The sequence below is a fragment of the Balaenoptera physalus genome, assembly GCF_965194825.1.
Source record: "Balaenoptera physalus genome assembly, chromosome: 7".
In the NCBI taxonomy this organism is placed as follows: domain Eukaryota; kingdom Metazoa; phylum Chordata; class Mammalia; order Artiodactyla; family Balaenopteridae; genus Balaenoptera; species Balaenoptera physalus.
This window is the reverse complement of record NC_138886.1, coordinates 32,903,690-32,920,553: the sequence shown is the minus strand read 5'-3', so window position 1 is coordinate 32,920,553 and position 16,864 is coordinate 32,903,690. Positions and strand designations below refer to the sequence as shown.

The following is a 16,864-nucleotide window of genomic DNA, read 5'->3' as shown; positions in this document are numbered from 1 at the left end:
AGAACCACATATACTTATTCAGGTTCATGATGATAATTTACTCACATTCACCTTAGGCTGGGTAGAATATTGTTACAAGTCATTTTGTACTCCTAAGTTTTGGTTTCTTCATTAATAAAATGGTAGAACTGCATTAGAACTAGATAATTTTCAAGGTTTTGTGTGGTTCTGTCAGTCCAGGATTCCACTGTGGAATTTAGGCACTACATTTGGGAATAGGTGTTTCTTTGGTGGCCTACAGATAAAAATCATGTTTGGAACAATGCTATGTATTATATGTGATAGTTCTGTATGTTCACATAATTTATATTAGTTTCAGAATATGTAAATGTATCTCATTTGATAATCTCAATGAGATGATGAAATAGGTCAGGAAGGTATTATATTCATTTTGCTGATGAAATGAAACCATTGTGGTTAGCATATTGAATAGTTATTTAAATTTGATGATCTTATTAACACTTGAGATACTAGTCACGAGGATGAAATCTTGCTGCTGAGGAAGAAAACCCTGTCAAAACAGCTTCCCTACCTTCATCTATCTGGCAAATTTACATATTCTCCAGTTCTGACTTGAATATCCTGCAAAGCTTTTCTTGATCTTTCTTATACCTCAGCATATTTGAAGCACTTTGATCAGCCTGCTCAGGACTCTGGATTTGAATGATCCGTTTAATGCCTTACTCATTCACCCTAGTGAACTCCTTAAGTCCAGGTACCTTACACCCCACAGCCTACGTAGCACCTGGCATATAGAGATGCGCAATGAAAAATTGCAGAATGAAATGAAAGAGCCCAGCTGATGGGCTGGTGTTAAAAGGGTGCTGTGGAGGAGGGGAAACTTGGGCTCTGGGGTGGGAAGAAGACATCTTGTATACTTTTTTTTAGATAGAAATTTTGCCCTGTACATGGATTTAAAAATTAAAAAAACAAAACAAAACAATAACCTAGTTTAATAAAAGGGAGGTAGCTAGGGGTCAGATCTATTAATGAAATAAATTTGGATTTTTAAATAATGGGAATTAAACCTCATGAATTCATGGGAATTTTTAAATTTCTGTTTTGTTTTTTCCCTAAACTATATTACTATATCATATACATTTAACAGCAACTTTATATTTAATTAAGACTGATTTAGAGTACTGCAATCAAATTTTTTAATTCCCTCAAGAAATAAACCCGTACCTGGTTAAGCATTGTGTTATATGATGTTTATATTTATCTAGAGACCTGTTCTTCTTATTGAAAGACTCTTGTTAAGAGAAGCCCTTTTTTAGCACTGACTTTCTCAAACTTGCCATAATGTAATGACCCCTTTTAAAAGAAAAATACAAATGTATTTTTCATAGTAGTTGTATAGACATGAAAGTAGATATAAAATCTTTGTCTTTGGCTCATTGACAACTATAAACCAAGTCTGCAAATTAAATATAAAGACAATTATACAAAGCCAAAAAATTCAAATTAATACAGTTATTCAGTGTGACGGATGATATTTAGGTTTCACAGTAGAAAAAAATAGCCTTGGGTCTGATTCCATTTTAAATCTGTTTCTATATTTTAACTTCAGTGATACTGAAAGCTGCAAGTGCTGATTCTCAGATGTAATGTTGTGCAAGGTGGTATTAATTTCTTCAAGGCTTTGTAAGTTCAGGTTTTTCAGACCTCATACCTAACCAAACACTTGCCCGCACACATTCCTCAAATACCAATTTTAATGAGATGTCAATTGTTATGTTCACTTGCTGATGAGGTTAACATTATGACATTATTGAAATCTTTGTTAAATGGCTCTCTAACACAATTAATGCTGGAAGTGAGAATGGAAAAATGTCACTGCATACTTACAACCACATTTACTGCTAATGAACTTTTGCAGATTGTACTACAGAGGTAGGACCCATGTAGTACTTGTAGCGTGTATTTGGTATTGGCTTTTGAAAATACCATGAATATACCATGCCTATATCACCATATGGTCTGATGACTCAAGTTCCCTGTACTTTTCACTCTTTAAATTACAGTTACTGTGAAACCCTTGCTCGTAGAGTGTGCCATGAGGACATTTGAAGGAGATCTTAACCTAGCTGAAGAAGCAGCAGTGAAAGCCTACTGACAGTACTTGTTTAGATAGCAGTTACTCATGATCCAGAATGTTTTTCATCTTAGATTATCTTTTAAATAAAAATATTTAAAAAAATTTTTGTACACAATTTTAGACTCCCCTTCTTCTCCCAACATATTTGTGACCTCCTGTTTGGGAAACACCGCTTTGGCCAAAAAAAAAATTTTTCTCTTTTTTTTGGCCATGCTGCACAGCATGTGGGATCTTAGTTCCCTGACCAGGGATCGAACTTGCACCCCCACTGCCGTGGAGGCACCCAGTCTTAACCACTGGACCACCAGGGAAGTCCCTGGCAAATATTTTTCTTTCTTTTAAAGAAATTTTTTAAATTTTATCTTTTTTATTTTATTTATTTTTTTAACATCTTTATTGGAGTATAATTGCTTTACAGTGGTGTGTTAGTTTCTGCTGTATAACAAAGTGAATCAGCTATACATAGACATATATCCCCATATCCCCTCCCTCTTGCGTCTCCCTCCCACCCTCCCTATCCCACCCCTCTAGGTGGTCACAAAGCAACAAGCTGATCTCCCTGTGCTATGCGGCTGCTTCCCACTAGCTAGCTATTTTACATTTGGTAGTGTATATATGTCCATACCACTCTCTCAACTTCGTCCCAGCTTACCCTTCCCACTCCCTGTGTCCTCAAGTCCATTCTCTATGTCTGCGTCTTTATTCCTGTCCTGCCCCTAGGTTCTTCATATCCATTTTTTTTTTTTTAAGATTCCATATATATGTGTTAGCGTACGGTATTTATTTTTCTGACTTACTTCACTCTGTATAGCAGACTCTAGGTCCATCCGCCTCACTATAAATAACTCCATTTCGTTTCTTTTTATGGCTGAGTAATATTCCACTGTATATATGTGCCACATCTTCTTTATCCATTCATCTGTTGATGGACACTTAGGTTGCTTCCATGTCCTGGCTACTGCAAATAGAGCTGCAATGAACATTGTGGTACATGACTCTTTTTGAATTATGGTTTTCTCCGGGTATATGCGCAGTAGTGGGATTGCTGGGTCGTATGGTCGTTCTATTTTTAGTTTTTTAAGGAACCTCCATACTGTTCTCCATGGTGGCTGTATCAATTAACATTCCCACCAACAGTGCAAGAGGGTTCCCTTTTCTCCACACCCTCTCCAGCATTCATTGTTTGTAGATTTTTTGATGATGGCCATTCTGACTGGTGTGAGGTGATACCTCATTGTAGTTTTGATTTGCATTTCTCTGATGATTAGTGATGTTGAGCATCCTTTCATGCGTTTGTTGGCTATCTGTATATCTTCTTTGGAGAAATGTCTATTTAGGTCTTCTGCCCATTTTTGGGTTGCGTTGTTTGTTTTTTTGATATTGAGCTGCACGAGTTGCTTGTAAATTTTGAAGATTAATCCTTTGTCAGTTGCTTCATTTGCAAATATTTTCTCCCATTGTGAGGGTTGTCTTTTTGTCTTGTTTATGGTTTCCTTTGCTGTGCAAAAGCTTTTAAGTTTCATTAGGTCCCATTTGTTTTTTTTTTGTTTCTATTCCATTTCTCTAGGAGGTGGGTCAAAAAGGATCTTGCTGTGATTTATGTCATGGAGTGTTCTGCCTATGTTTTCCTCTAAGAGTTTAACAGTGTCTGGCCTTACATTTAGGTCTTTAATCCATTTTGAGTTTATTTGTGTGTGTGGTGTTAGTGTTCTAATTCCATTCTTTTCCATGTAGCTGTCCAGTTTTCCCAGCACCACTTATTGAAGAGGCTGTATTTTCTCCATTGTATATTCTTGTCTCCTTTATCAAAAATAAGGTGACCATATGTGCGTGGGTTTATCTCTGGGTTTTCTATCTTGTTCCATTGATCTATATTTCTGTTTTTGCACCAGTACCATATTGTCTTGATTACTGTAGCTTTGTAGTATAGTCTGAAGTCAGGGAGCCTGATTCCTCCAGCACCGTTTTTCTTTCTCAGGATTGCTTTGGTTATTCGGGGTGTTTTGTGTTTGAATTGTGGAATTTTTCGTTCTAGTTCTGTGAAAAATGCCATTGGTAGTTTGATAGGGATTGCATTGAATCTGTAGATTGCTTTGGGTAGTATAGTCATTTTCACAATGTTGATTCTTCTAATCCAAGAACATGGTATATCTCTCCATCTGTTTATATCATCTTTAATTTCTTTCATCAGTGTCTCATAGTTTCCTGCATACAGGTCTTTTGTCTCCTTAGATAGGTTTATTCCTAGGTATTTTATTCTTTTTGTTGCAATGGTAAATGGGAGTGTTTCCTTAATTTCTCTTTTACATTTTTCATCATTAATGTATAGGAATGCAAGAGATTTCTGTGCATTAATTTTGTATCCTGCTACTTTACCAAATTCATTGATTAGCTCTAGTAGTTTTCTGGTAGCCCCTTTAGGATTCTCTATGTATAGTATCATGTCATCTGTAAACAGTGACAGCTTTACTTCTTCTTTTCCGATTTGGATTCCTTTTATTTCTTTTTCTTCTCTGATTGCTGTGGCTAAAACTTCCAAAACTATGTTGAATAATAGTGGTGAGAGTGGGCAACCTTGTCTTGTTCCTGATCTTAGTGGAAATGGTTTGTTTTTCACCGTTGAGAACGATGTTGGCTGTGGGTTTGTCATATATGGCCTTTATTATGTTGAGGTAAGTTCCCTCTGTGCCTACTTTCTGGAGTGTTTTTATCATAAATGGGTGTTGAATTTTGTCGAAAGCTGTTTCTGCATCTATTGAGATGATCATATGGTTTTTATCCTTCAGTTTGTTAATATGGTGTATCACATTGATGGATTTGCGTATAATAATCCTTGCATTCCTGGGATAAACCCCACTTGATCATGGTGTATGGTCCTTTTAATGTGCTGTTGGATTCTGTTTGCTAGTATTTTGTTGAGGATTTTTGCATCTATGTTCATCAGTGATATTGGCCTGTGGTTTTCTTTCTTTGTAACATCTTTGTCTCGTTTTGGTATCAGGGTGATGGTGGCCTCATAGAATGAGTTTGGGAGTGTTCCTCCCTCTGCTATATTTTGGAAGAGTTTGAGAAGGATAGGTGTTAGCTCTTCCCTAAATGTTTGATAGAATTCGCCTGTGAAGCCATCTGGTTCTGGGCTTTTGTTTGTTGGAAGATTTTTAATCACAGTCTCAATTTCATTGCTTGTGATTGGTCTGTTTATATTTTCTATTTCTTCCTGCTTCAGTCTCGGAAAGTTGTGCTTTTCTAAGAATTTGTCCATTTCTTCCAGGTTGTCCATTTTATTGGCATATAGTTGCTTGTAGTAATCTCTCATGATCGTTTGTATTTCTGCAGTGTCAGTTGTTCTCCTTTTTCATTTCTAATTCTATTGATTTGAGTCTTCTCCCTTCTTTTCTTGATGAATCTGGGTAACGGTTTAATCAATTTTGTTTACCCTCTCAAAGAACCAGCTTTTAGTTTTATTGATCTTTGCTATCATTTCCTTCATTTCTTTTTCATTTATTTCTGATCTGATCTTTATGATTTCTTTCCTTCTGCTAACTTTAGGGGGTTTCTTGTTCTTTTTTCTCTAATTGCTTTAGATGTAAGGTTAGGTTGTTTATTTGAGATGTTTCTTGTTTCTTGAGGTAGGGTTGTATTGCTCTAAACTTCCCTCTTAGAACTGCTTTTGCTGCATCCCGTAAGTTTTGGGTCATCGTGTTTTGTTTTGTTTTTTTTTTTAAAGAGTTGCCTCAAGAAACTTTATTATGTTGTTTGGTCTGTTGAATGGAAATTATTTCTTTTTTTTTATTATTAATTAATTAATTTATGGCTGTGTTGGGTCTTCGTTTCTGTGCGAGGGCTTTCTCTAGTTGTGGCAAGCGGGGGCCGCTCTTCATTGCGGTGCGTGGGCCTCTCACTATCGCGGCCTCTCTCATTGTGGAGCACAGGCTCAGTAATTGTGGCTCACGGGCCCAGTTGCTATGCGGCATGTGGGATCTTCCCAGACCAGGGCTCGAACCCATGTCCCCTGCATTGGCAGGCAGATTCTCAACCACTGCACCACCAGGGAAGCCCGGTCATCGTGTTTTCATTGTCATTTGTTTCTAGGTATTTTTTGATTTCCTCTTTGATTTCTTCAGTGATCTCTTGGTTATTTAGTAGTGTACTGTTTAGCCCCCATGTGTTTGTATTTTTTACAGATTTTTTCCTGTAATTGGTATCTAGTCTCATAGCATTGTGGTCGGAAAAGATACCTGATATGATTTCAATTTTCTTAAATTTACCAATGCTTGATTTGTGACCCAAGATATGATCTGTCCTGGAGAATGTTCCATGAGTACTTGAGAAAAAAGTGTATTCTGTTGTTTTTGGATGGAATGTCCTATAAATATCAATTAAGTCCATCTTGTTTAATATATCATTTAAAGCTTGTGTTTCCTTATTTATTTTCATTTTGGATGATCTGTCCATTGGTGAAAGTGGGGTGTTAAAGTCCCCTATTATTATTGTGTTACTGTCGATCTCCCCTTTTATGGCTGTTAGCATTCGCCTTACGTGTTGAGGTGCTCCTATGTTGGGTGCATAAATATTTACAATTGTTATATCTTCTTCTTGGATTGATCCCTTGATCATTACGTAGTGTCCTTCTTTGTCTCTTGTAATAGTTTTTGTTTTAAAGTCTATTTTGTCTGATATTGAGAATTGCTACTGCAGCTTTCTTTTGATTTCCATTTGCATGGAATATCTTTCCCTCCCCTCACTTTCAGTCTGTATGTGTCCCTAGGTCTGAAGTGGGTCTCTTGTAGACAGCATATATACAGGTCTTGATTTTTGTATCCATTCAGCCAGTCTATGTCTTTTGCTTGGAGCATTTAATCCATTTACATTTAAGGTAGTTATTGATATGTGTGTTGCTATTACCATTTTCTTAATTGTTTTGGGTTTGTTAGAGTAGGTCTTTTCCTTCTCCTGTGTTTCCTGCCTACAGAAGTTTCTTTAGCATTTGTTTTATAGCTGGTTTGGTGGTGCTGAATTCTCTTAGCTTCTGCTTGTCTGTAAAGGTTTTAATTTCTCCGTGAAATCTGAATGAGATCCTTGCTGGTAGAGTAATCTTGGTTGTAGGTTTTTCCCTTTCATCACTTTACATATGTCCTGCCACTCCCTTCTGGCTTGCATAGTTCCTGCTGAAAGATCAGCTGTTAACCTTTTGGGGATTTCCTTGTATGTTATTTGTTGTTTTTCCCTTGCTGCTTTTAATATTTTTTCTTTGTATTTAATTTTTGATAGTTTGATTAATATGTGTCTTGGAGTGTTTCTCCTTGGATTTACCCTGTATGGGACTCTCTGCACTTCCTGGACTTGATTAACTATTTCCTTTCCCATATTAGGGACGTTTTCAACTATAATCTCTTCAAATATTTTCTCAGTCCCTTTCTTTTTTGTCTTCATCTTCTGGGACCCCTATAATTCAAATGTTGGTGCGTTTAATGTTGTCCCAGAGGTCTCTGAGACTGTCCTCAATTCTTTTCATTCTTTTTTCTTTATTCTGCTCTGCAGTAGTTATTTCCACTATTTTATCTTCCAGGTCACTTATCCGTTTTTCTGCCTTGGTTATTCTGCTATTGAGTCCTTCTAGAGAATTTTTAATTTCATTTATTGTGTTGTTCATCACTTTTTGTTTGCTCTTTAGTTCTTCTAGGTCCTTGTTAAACGTTTCTTGTATTTTCTCCATTCTATTCCCAAAATTTTGGATCTTTACTATTAGTATTCTGAATTCTTTTTCAGGTAGACTGCCTATTTCGTCTTCATTTGTTACGTCTGGTGGGTTTTTACCTTGCTTCTTCATCTGCTGTGTGTTTCTCTGTCTTCTCATTTTGCTTAACTTACTGTGTTTGGGGTCTCCTTTTCGCAGGCTGCAGGTTCGTAGTTCCCGTTGTTTTTGGTGTCTTCCCCCAGTGGCTAAGGTTGGTTCAGTGGGTTGCATAGGCTTCCTGGTGGAGGGGACTGGTGCCTGTGTTCTGGTGAATGTGGCTGGATCTTGTCTTTCTGGTGGGCAGGACCACGTCCGGTGGTGTGTTTGGGGTGTCTGTGACCTTATTATGATTTTAGGCAGCCTCTCTGCTAATGGGTGGGGTTGTGTTCCTGTCTTGCTAGTTGTTTGGCATAGGGTGTCCAGCACTGTAGCTTGCTGGTCGTTGAGTGGAACTGGGTCTTAGCATTGAGATGGAGACGTCTGGAAGAGCTTTTGCCATTTGATATTACGTGGAGCCGGGAGGTCTCTGGTGGACCAATGTCCTGAACTCTGCTTTCCCACCTCAGAGGCACAGGCCTGACACCTGACCGGAGCATGAAGACCCTGTCAGCCACACAGCTCAGACAAAAAGGGAGAAAAAGAGAAAGAAAACAATAAAATAAAGTTATTAAAATAAAAAATAATTATTAAAAATAAAAAAAAATTAAAGAGTAATTTAAAAAAAAGAAGAGAGCATCCAAACCAAAAAACAAATCCACCAATGATAACAAGCACTAAAAACTATACTTAAAACAAAACAAAACAAAAAAGCAAAAACGGACAGACAGAACCCTAGGACAAATGGTAAAAGCAAAGCTATACAGACAAAAATCACACAAAGAAGCATACACACACACACTCACAAAAAGAGAAAAAGGAAAAAAATATATATATCATTGCTTCCAAAGTCCACCGCCTCAATTTTGGGATAACTCATTGTCTATTCAGGTATTCCACAGATGCAGGGTACATCAAGTTGATTGTGGAGATTTAATCCGCTGCTCCCAAGGGTGCTGGAAGAAATTTCCCTTTCTCTTCTTTGTTCACACAGCTCCTGGGGTTCAGCTTTGGATTTGGCCCCGCCTCTGCGTGTAGGTCACCTGAGGGCGTCTGTTCTTCGCTCAGACAGGACGGGGTTAAAGGAGCAGCTGATTCGGGGGCTCTGGCTCACTCAGGCCAGGGGGAGGGAGGGGTACGGAATGCAGGGCGAGCCTGCGGCGGCAGAGGCCAGTGTGACGTTGCAACAGCCTGAAGTGCGCCGTGTAGTCTCCCAAGGAAGTTGTCCCTGGATCATGGGACCTTGCCAGTGGCGGGATGCACAGGGTCTTGGGAGGGGAGGTGTGGATAGTGACCTGTGCTTGCACACAGGCTTCTTGGTGGCTGCAGTAGCAGCCTTAGCATTTCATGTCCACCTCTGGTGTCCACACTGATAGCCGCAGCTCGCACCCATCTCTGGAGCTTGTTTAAGTGGTGCTCTGAATCCCCTCTCCTCGCACACCCTGAAACAATGGTCTCTTGCCTCTTAGGCAGTTCCAGACTTTTTCCCGGACTCCCTCCTGGCTAGCTGTGGCGCACTAGCCCCCTTCAGGCTGTGTTCACACAGCCAACCCCAGTCCTCTCCCTGGGATCTGACCTCCGAAGCCTGAGCCTCAGCTCCCAGCCCCCACTCGTCCTGGCCAGCGGGTGAGCAGACAAGCCTCTCGGGCTGGTGAGTGCTGGTTGGCACCGATCCTCTGTGCGGGAATCTCTCTGCTTTGCCCTCTGCACCCCTGTTAATGCGCTCTCCTCCGTGGCTCCGCAGCTTCCCTCCTGCCATACCCCGTCTTAGCCAGTGAAGGGGCTTCCTAGTGTGTGGAAACCTTTCCTCCTTCACAGCTCCCTCCCAGAGGTGCAGGTCCTGTCCCTATTCTTTTGTCTCTGTTTTTTCTTTTTTCTTTTGCCCTACTCAGGTATGTGGGGAGTTTCTTGCCTTTTGGGAAGTCTGAGGTCTTCTGCCAGCGTTCAGTAGGTGTTCTGTAGGAGTTGTTCCACATGTAGATGTATTTCTGATGTATTTGTGGGGAGGAAGGTGATCTCCACGTCTCACTCCTCTGCCATCTTGAAGGTCTCCCTTGCAGATATTTTGCTGATCACTGTCTAGGAGTACAGGATTCAAAGATGGGAAAATAAAACAAATTTTAAAAACTTGGCCCTCCTTAATGTAATGAGAGACACTTTAACGGCAAAGTGTAAATAGATTGATTTGTGCTAACCTAAAGGTATGCAAAGAGGGCTATGGGAAAAAATTGAAAGGAGTCACCCAGTTGTCTTATGGGTAGGGGAGAGGTTTAGATCACATCATGGAAAAGACCTTGTTTGAATAGGGTCTTAAAAGATGAGAGGGTGGGTTTCAACTAGGAAGAGAGATAGTATGTGTAAAGACCAAGGTCATGAAAGACATGATTATCATAATGATGAGATGTGTATGGCCCAGGATAGCATTTGTAATGTGAGCAGTAAGTTGGAACCCCAAAGTAGAAGTTTTAATTGTTAGACCCACTGTTTAGCTCTTATTTCATATACTCTAAGGGAGCTATGAAGATTGTAGAACAGGGAGAGGTATTCAGGGCAGTATTTTTATATATAGCAATTACCGCAGTGTATTGTAATATTCTCCTTCACTGGTTGTTGGAGCTCCTCAAGGGCTATGACCATGAGTTACAAATCTTTGTATACTAAGCTTTTGGTAGAGCAGCTGTTAAAGCTAATGCTTAGAAAACATTGGTTGAATGACTAATCATGAGTAAAGAGGATTCGGGAGAGAATAATGACAATCTCCTGTGGTGGTTTTAATTTCTTGTGGGTGATAGACCACTTTGTGGTTCTGTTGAAAGCAATAAACCTTCTCCTTGAAAAGGTAAATACGTACAACATTTGGCCTACAGTTTCATGGGATCCTTGTATCCCTGAAGCCAGTCCGTGGATTCCTGGTTCAGAATCCCTCCTTAGGAAATTATACCCAGGGAACCTACAATCAACCACCAAACCTCACCATGAATAAACTACTGTCTCTTTTAACAGTCTTTTAAATGTTAGATTATAACTGTATCTTTTTCTTATACTTTTCTTGAATTCTCTTCATGCTTGGGAGGATTTAGTTCAAAGAACTGAATTATCTATGGAGAAAGAAAATAATTTTTATAATGATTAAGGTAAAACTTTCCTGGTCTGTAAAGATAATAGACAAGCATGCTAATTAAGCTAGCAACCAGGAAGCAGCTGCTTAAGGTAATGCTGATGTTCCTTGAGTTTGGGTTTAGCAAGTGAGTTAGGGGTCCTCAAGACCATCCTCCGGCTTGATGATTTGCTAGAAGAACTCATAGGACCCAGAAAAGCTGTTATACTCATGGTTTTTATTTATTATAGTGGAAAGATACATATTAAAATCATCTAAAGGAAAAGGGAAGGCTCATGGGGCAAAGTCCAGGAGAAACCCAGTACAAGGTTCCAGATGTCCTCTCCCAGTGCAGTAGCACAGGTGCACTCCATAGCTTAGCAATGATGTATGACAGCACATGTGAAGTGTTGCCAACCAGGGAAGCTCACCAGAGCCTTGGTGTCCAGGGTTTTCATTGGGGCTCAGTCACAAAGGGTTTGCAGCATTCTTATCAGGGAGAATATTTCAAGGTGTCAGAGCTCATCTCCCAGGAACTGGCCAAGGGCCAGTCCTGAAGACAGGCCTTTCTTGGGGATGTGCAAGGTTTGATCACCTTGGGCCTGCTGAGTGAACCCTTTCCTGCACACCAAGTTAGCTGTTCAGAGTTAGCTAGCTTTCTTCTGGCCTGCCCGCCTAGCCACTCTTTTCCTAGTTACAGTAGACCTCTCATCACAGGTGGCCATTCTGCAAACCTGGACTCTTCCTTTGCCCTTGCCAACATGTAATTGTAAAGTTTGATTGGACTCAAGGACATATGTGTGCTTTGTTGTTTCATGAGATCCTAGTGATCTGTCACTCATTCAGCACTTTTTGAATGTTGCTGTGTACCAGGCCTAGTTCTAGATGTGGATCATGAGGGAGAGGAAAAAATAACAGTTATGGTAAGCAGTGTATGCTTTGGGGAACACTTAATCTTGTTGGAGAGCTTAGTGAAAGGTTGTGTGTGTGTATGGGAAGGTGCTGGTGATAATTAGAAGACTTCCCTTAAGTTGAGTATAAAGATCAAATAGATAAAAGTGGGCATGGAGCTAGTGTTTCTCCAGTCATTTCTGTAGCCAGTTGCCTGTGTGATTGGAGCACATATGTATTGTTACCTTGCTTATGAGAAAGTACCCTAATCCTAGTTAGAAGATACATGTCTTTTGGGGGTTTGCAAAGGAGAAAGGAATGTCTGGCTCAATACAAATCTATTTCCATTACTCCATTACCATAAACTTACCCTGACATTTCCAACCTACAGTGAGGAGGTGGTAGTATTTTCACATTGCTCCCCAGTCGGGGGAATATATGAATGCCTACTTTTGGACTGATAAGAATAAGTATAACCTTTATAAATTTCAGTGTACTTTGTTTCAAATGGGAGGGCAAATGCTTGCCTTACATTGATGAAATTGCACGTAACAGTTTTTCTATACTTGGAAGCCAAAAGTTTTAGGAAAAAGCCTGGGTCCAAATTTCAACATGTTTGGCTCCTACATATGTGTGCTTCTTAACAGAATTTGGAACTTCTCAGATTAACAAAGAGTTTGGTTTTTTGAACAGAGCAAAGAAATTGTAAAATTATAATAGAATCAGGAATGTTATTAGTACAGAGAATATGGGATAATTTAAAATTGTTAACCTTGAGAATTTTTTCTGATAGGATCTTTTCTTTTCCCCCCAGCATTACAGTGTTTCTGCCACCTTTGTACAAAAGACAATTTTACTTGTGTCACAGATGGGCTCTGCTTTGTCTCTGTCACAGAGACCACAGACAAAGTTATACATAATAGCATGTGTATAGCTGAAATCGACCTAATTCCACGAGACAGGCCATTTGTATGTGCACCATCTTCAAAAACTGGGTCTGTTACTACAACATATTGCTGCAATCAGGACCATTGCAATAAAATAGAACTCCCAACTGTTGGTAAGTTGTTGTATAAGTTTTTTCTTGATACTACAAGAAAAGCTCTTAGACTATGATTTTAGAGCTGGAAGGGATCTTAGAAATTGTCTACCCCAGTTTATTCAGTATAGAGGCAAGAAGTAACTTGTCCAAAGTACTAGAGTTATAAGGGTAGCCAAGATCCTGACTCCTGCGTGTGTGTTGTTTGAGAAGGTGGTTCCAAGATACTTTCTCTGAGGTCTGTTGTGCCTAAAAGGGTAGCCTCCTTTAGAGAATCCTGATAAAGCCCACCATAGCAATATGTCCTCAGAGTATCCCTACTTTGTCCTCAGAGTGAAATTTTTTCCTTGTATAATGCTCCAGCCTTTTAAAGCAGTCAGTAATGGGCGGGAATTGAGAGCAGCACTGAACAGTCCAGGTGCCTTCATTTTGTAATATCACCTTGCCTTATGATCTTTATGTATAAATTATTATATACGATTTCTAGGTTTTGGTCCTTCACCATAGTTTATATTTTAAAATGTCCTGGAAGAGCCAGGGATTTGAAAGCTTCATAAATGCTTAGGATTAGATTAATTCTAAGGTTCTGATTTAAGATGCCAGTCTGAGCTCATCTGTTTAACTCTTCTGGCACTTTCCCCAAATCCAAAATACCTACTATAATAATCAAAGGAATACAAAAATGAGGAAAACCTATATTAATGCTAAGAGAATTAATGGAAGAAATGCCACCCACATGCCTATAGTTGTGAGGAACTCTGCAGTTTATAGTGCAGATTGTAACAGACTAGTGAAGAACTGACTAACTAGGAAAAGAAGTAGGTGAAAGACCCTCTTGCAGAATCCCACCAATACCTTAAGCTGAGGGGCTGGGTGTGAGGCTAGGCTACAGGGGCAAACTCTCAATTCTCCTTTAGGAAGCATCTGCTTTCAGTGCTCACTTTCCACTCAGAGTTGGTCTAGGCATCATGCTAATTAAAGTAGGAAGCACTGCTGTAGCTCAGAGGAAAAGGGCCAGTCCTGCCAGTTGTAAAAGGAAGGCAGTCCTCCACCTAGTTCGAGTGATAACAGCAAAGTAAAACCAAATCTTCAGCATGATAGAGAAGGTCCCTGTGGCAAAGCTCTGTCAGACTGTAATTTTTCTGACTTTTTTTTTAAAATTTTTTCTGACTTTTAAGAGGTATCTGCAATTCTAATATGACAAGGTGAATGATAATTCTAGAATTCCCCATTTCCATTGTTTGAAATGGCTTGAAATATCAGAATGGAGACTCACAAAACCTTATGAAGAGCTCACTTTATTTTTAATGCTAAAATACACAAATACCTCATTCCCAGGTCCCTGATAATCAGACAGCAAAAAAATTTACCAAATGGAAAGATTCCATGGTTCAAAAGAAGTGAACTGAACTGGATAAATGAGAGTAGATGTCATCCTATGAAATACACTTACAACATGTTAGGGAAGAACTTTCAGACAGTCCAAGGTCTGTTTTCAGTTGTTCACAATGAAACGAGAACATTTCACAGTTGTTAAGATCGCTTTCAGATGAAAAGCTCAATTGATGAATTATTTTAAAAAATGCAGTATTGAAAGTGAACAGCAGACTGGATGTTGTAACTTTATTGTCAAGTGTGAGACAAGCTTAAAGCAAGACAAACTTGAGAAATTGTGTTACAATTCAGAGAAAAAGACAGTTGGTGAGCAAATTAAGAGACATAGAGGACAGATCTAGGTGATCCAATATGCTTAGCATAAAACCAGAAAAAGGCAAAAGGACAGAAGAGAGAAGAAATACTATGTAAAATTAATGAAAAAATACTTAACCAAATATATATAATGAAAAAACTATCAGTTTTCAAGAATAAAGAAAAATTGTGCACACATTCAGCACAAGTGAACACTGGTTACCTATAAAAGGAAAAAAAAAGTTCAGATTTTTTGCTTTTTTTAAATACCAGAAGGCAATGGAATATCATATATTGCTTGTTACCCAAAATTCTTTAGATGAGCCAAGATTTTTCATATATAAAGGCAACAAGCATCTTTAGATAATTAAGTATTCAGTGTATAAGGACCCATATACTCTTTCTGAAAGGAATTACTAGAATTAGGAGTCTTTATCATATGAAATCAATCCAAATAAAGATCTCAAGAATGATAAAGATGTGATGTGAAAGAAAGGGTGGTGAGCCATGAACCAGCACGTGTCAGAATGAATGCCAAAACAGTTGTAATTAATGTTTCTGAAACAATGCAAATTGTTAATTGTTAAAAGAGATTATAAAAAAAAGTCTTTAATTAAAAGTCTAAGTGATTAAAATAAACTAGAAAGTATACACATGCAAACTCTATTAAAAAAAGAGGATATATTTTTGCATGAAAAAAAATTGGTGGAGATATATACACAGGTGAGTTTGGGGGGGATGGTGAGGCTGTAGTTCATTTTTTAAAAAATTTTGCTCATCTGTATTTATACTTTTTAATTTTTTTTCCTGCTATGAGCATATACTAGCCTTGGAATAAGAAGATAAGCTAAACTACTTTAAAAAAAAAAAAGAAAAAAGAAGACAGTGACTTAAGAAATATTTAATGGGAGTTGTTCCAGATTATTGGTTCTTCTATTAAAGATCTGAGAGGGCTAAGTGGGGTGGGGGGTGGTCCTACAGTGTTTGTGGTAGCTGGCCTTGTTATTTAGGGGATGGCTCAAGACTTCAGGAAGACTAAGTGGATGTTGACAGAGCTGGTGATCATAAAAGGAGAGCCAATGGGAGAAGATTAAGTGCTTCACTTGTTACGGGTTTGACCTCTATGAGCTGCTGTAAAGAGGCTCTGACTAATGGTGGTAGTGGCCAACTGCAGGAAATGTGGAGGATTTAGGAAATTGTGGATGCCGCCTACAGTGTTATTGTTGTTGATGTTTATTTCACTTGAGGCCCTTTTCCAGGAAAGCCATCATCTGGCCTTGGTCCTGTCGAACTGGCAGCTGTCATTGCTGGACCAGTATGCTTCGTCTGCATCTCACTCATGTTGATGGTCTATATCTGCCATAACCGCACTGTCATTCACCATCGAGTGCCAAATGAAGAGGATCCTTCATTAGATCGCCCCTTTATTTCAGAGGGTACTACGTTAAAAGATTTAATTTATGATATGACAACTTCGGGTTCTGGATCAGGTAATGTATTTGTTTTTTTCTTTTTCCTAAGATGTCTTTTTAAAATTAACTGTGTTATTTATTAGTTGGCTAAGCCAGTTGGCTTAGTATGTTAAAACTTGGGATAGTGTGAATACTACTCCAGCGTTGAACCTAGTAAAGGTCTTTAAGCTAGGTCTGTATCTGACCACGGCTAGTTTAGTAAGGACAAATAGAATTCACTGACTTATTTGAGCAGTAAAAGTAAGTCACCTTCACATTTGTGTAACTTTGAAAACATTCTCACCTTCTCATGACTCTGTGAGAATAAAGACAGTTATTCCTCTGTAGCTGAGGCCGAAGTTCACAGATGTTCAGATAATCTGCAGTTTACCCATTCTCTTCAGGACTGTTTAGCAGCTTTATTTTTGTATTGAAAGCAGGCATGACAGAGAGTGTGTTTGGAATTGTGAAGGTTATTTGCTTTTTCAACATTAAATTGCTGTCTCTGGCTCAGGCCTAGTTTTTTATTAAACTAATGAATTTTTAGTCATTTTCTCACTTTAGAAAAAAGTCTGACCACCTTTTTATTTAATATAGCTTTATGGATCCATGGCCCTTCTGATATTTGCTTTTCTCAGTTCTCTTTGATTTTTGTGGGATCAGAAATAGATTATCTAATTACCTGAAGCAAATTTTGGCATAGCAATCAGTGCTTCATATTTAAATCAAAAAGGGATTTATTTTTTACTTTTTCTTACATGTGCTT

The 16,864-nt window shown here is 38.7% G+C and overlaps 1 protein-coding gene across 8 annotated transcripts in view; it reads left to right on the top strand.

Annotated features, from left to right (window-relative positions):
• The window catches only part of TGFBR1 (transforming growth factor beta receptor 1), a 56,002-nt gene that overhangs the window by 22,144 nt on the left and 16,994 nt on the right, over positions 1-16,864 (top strand). For 5 of the 8 annotated variants that reach the window (XM_082468730.1, XM_082468731.1, XM_082468726.1 and 2 more), the window contains exons 2-3: positions 12,734-12,979; positions 15,895-16,137. In XM_082468730.1, coding sequence (XP_082324856.1) covers positions 12,734-12,979; positions 15,895-16,137 — 489 coding nt within the window. Of the gene's footprint in view, positions 1-9,400; positions 9,583-12,733; positions 12,980-15,894; positions 16,138-16,864 lie in introns of all 8 variants that reach the window. The other 3 variants (XM_082468732.1, XM_082468727.1, XM_082468733.1) reach the window with 2 other exon arrangements.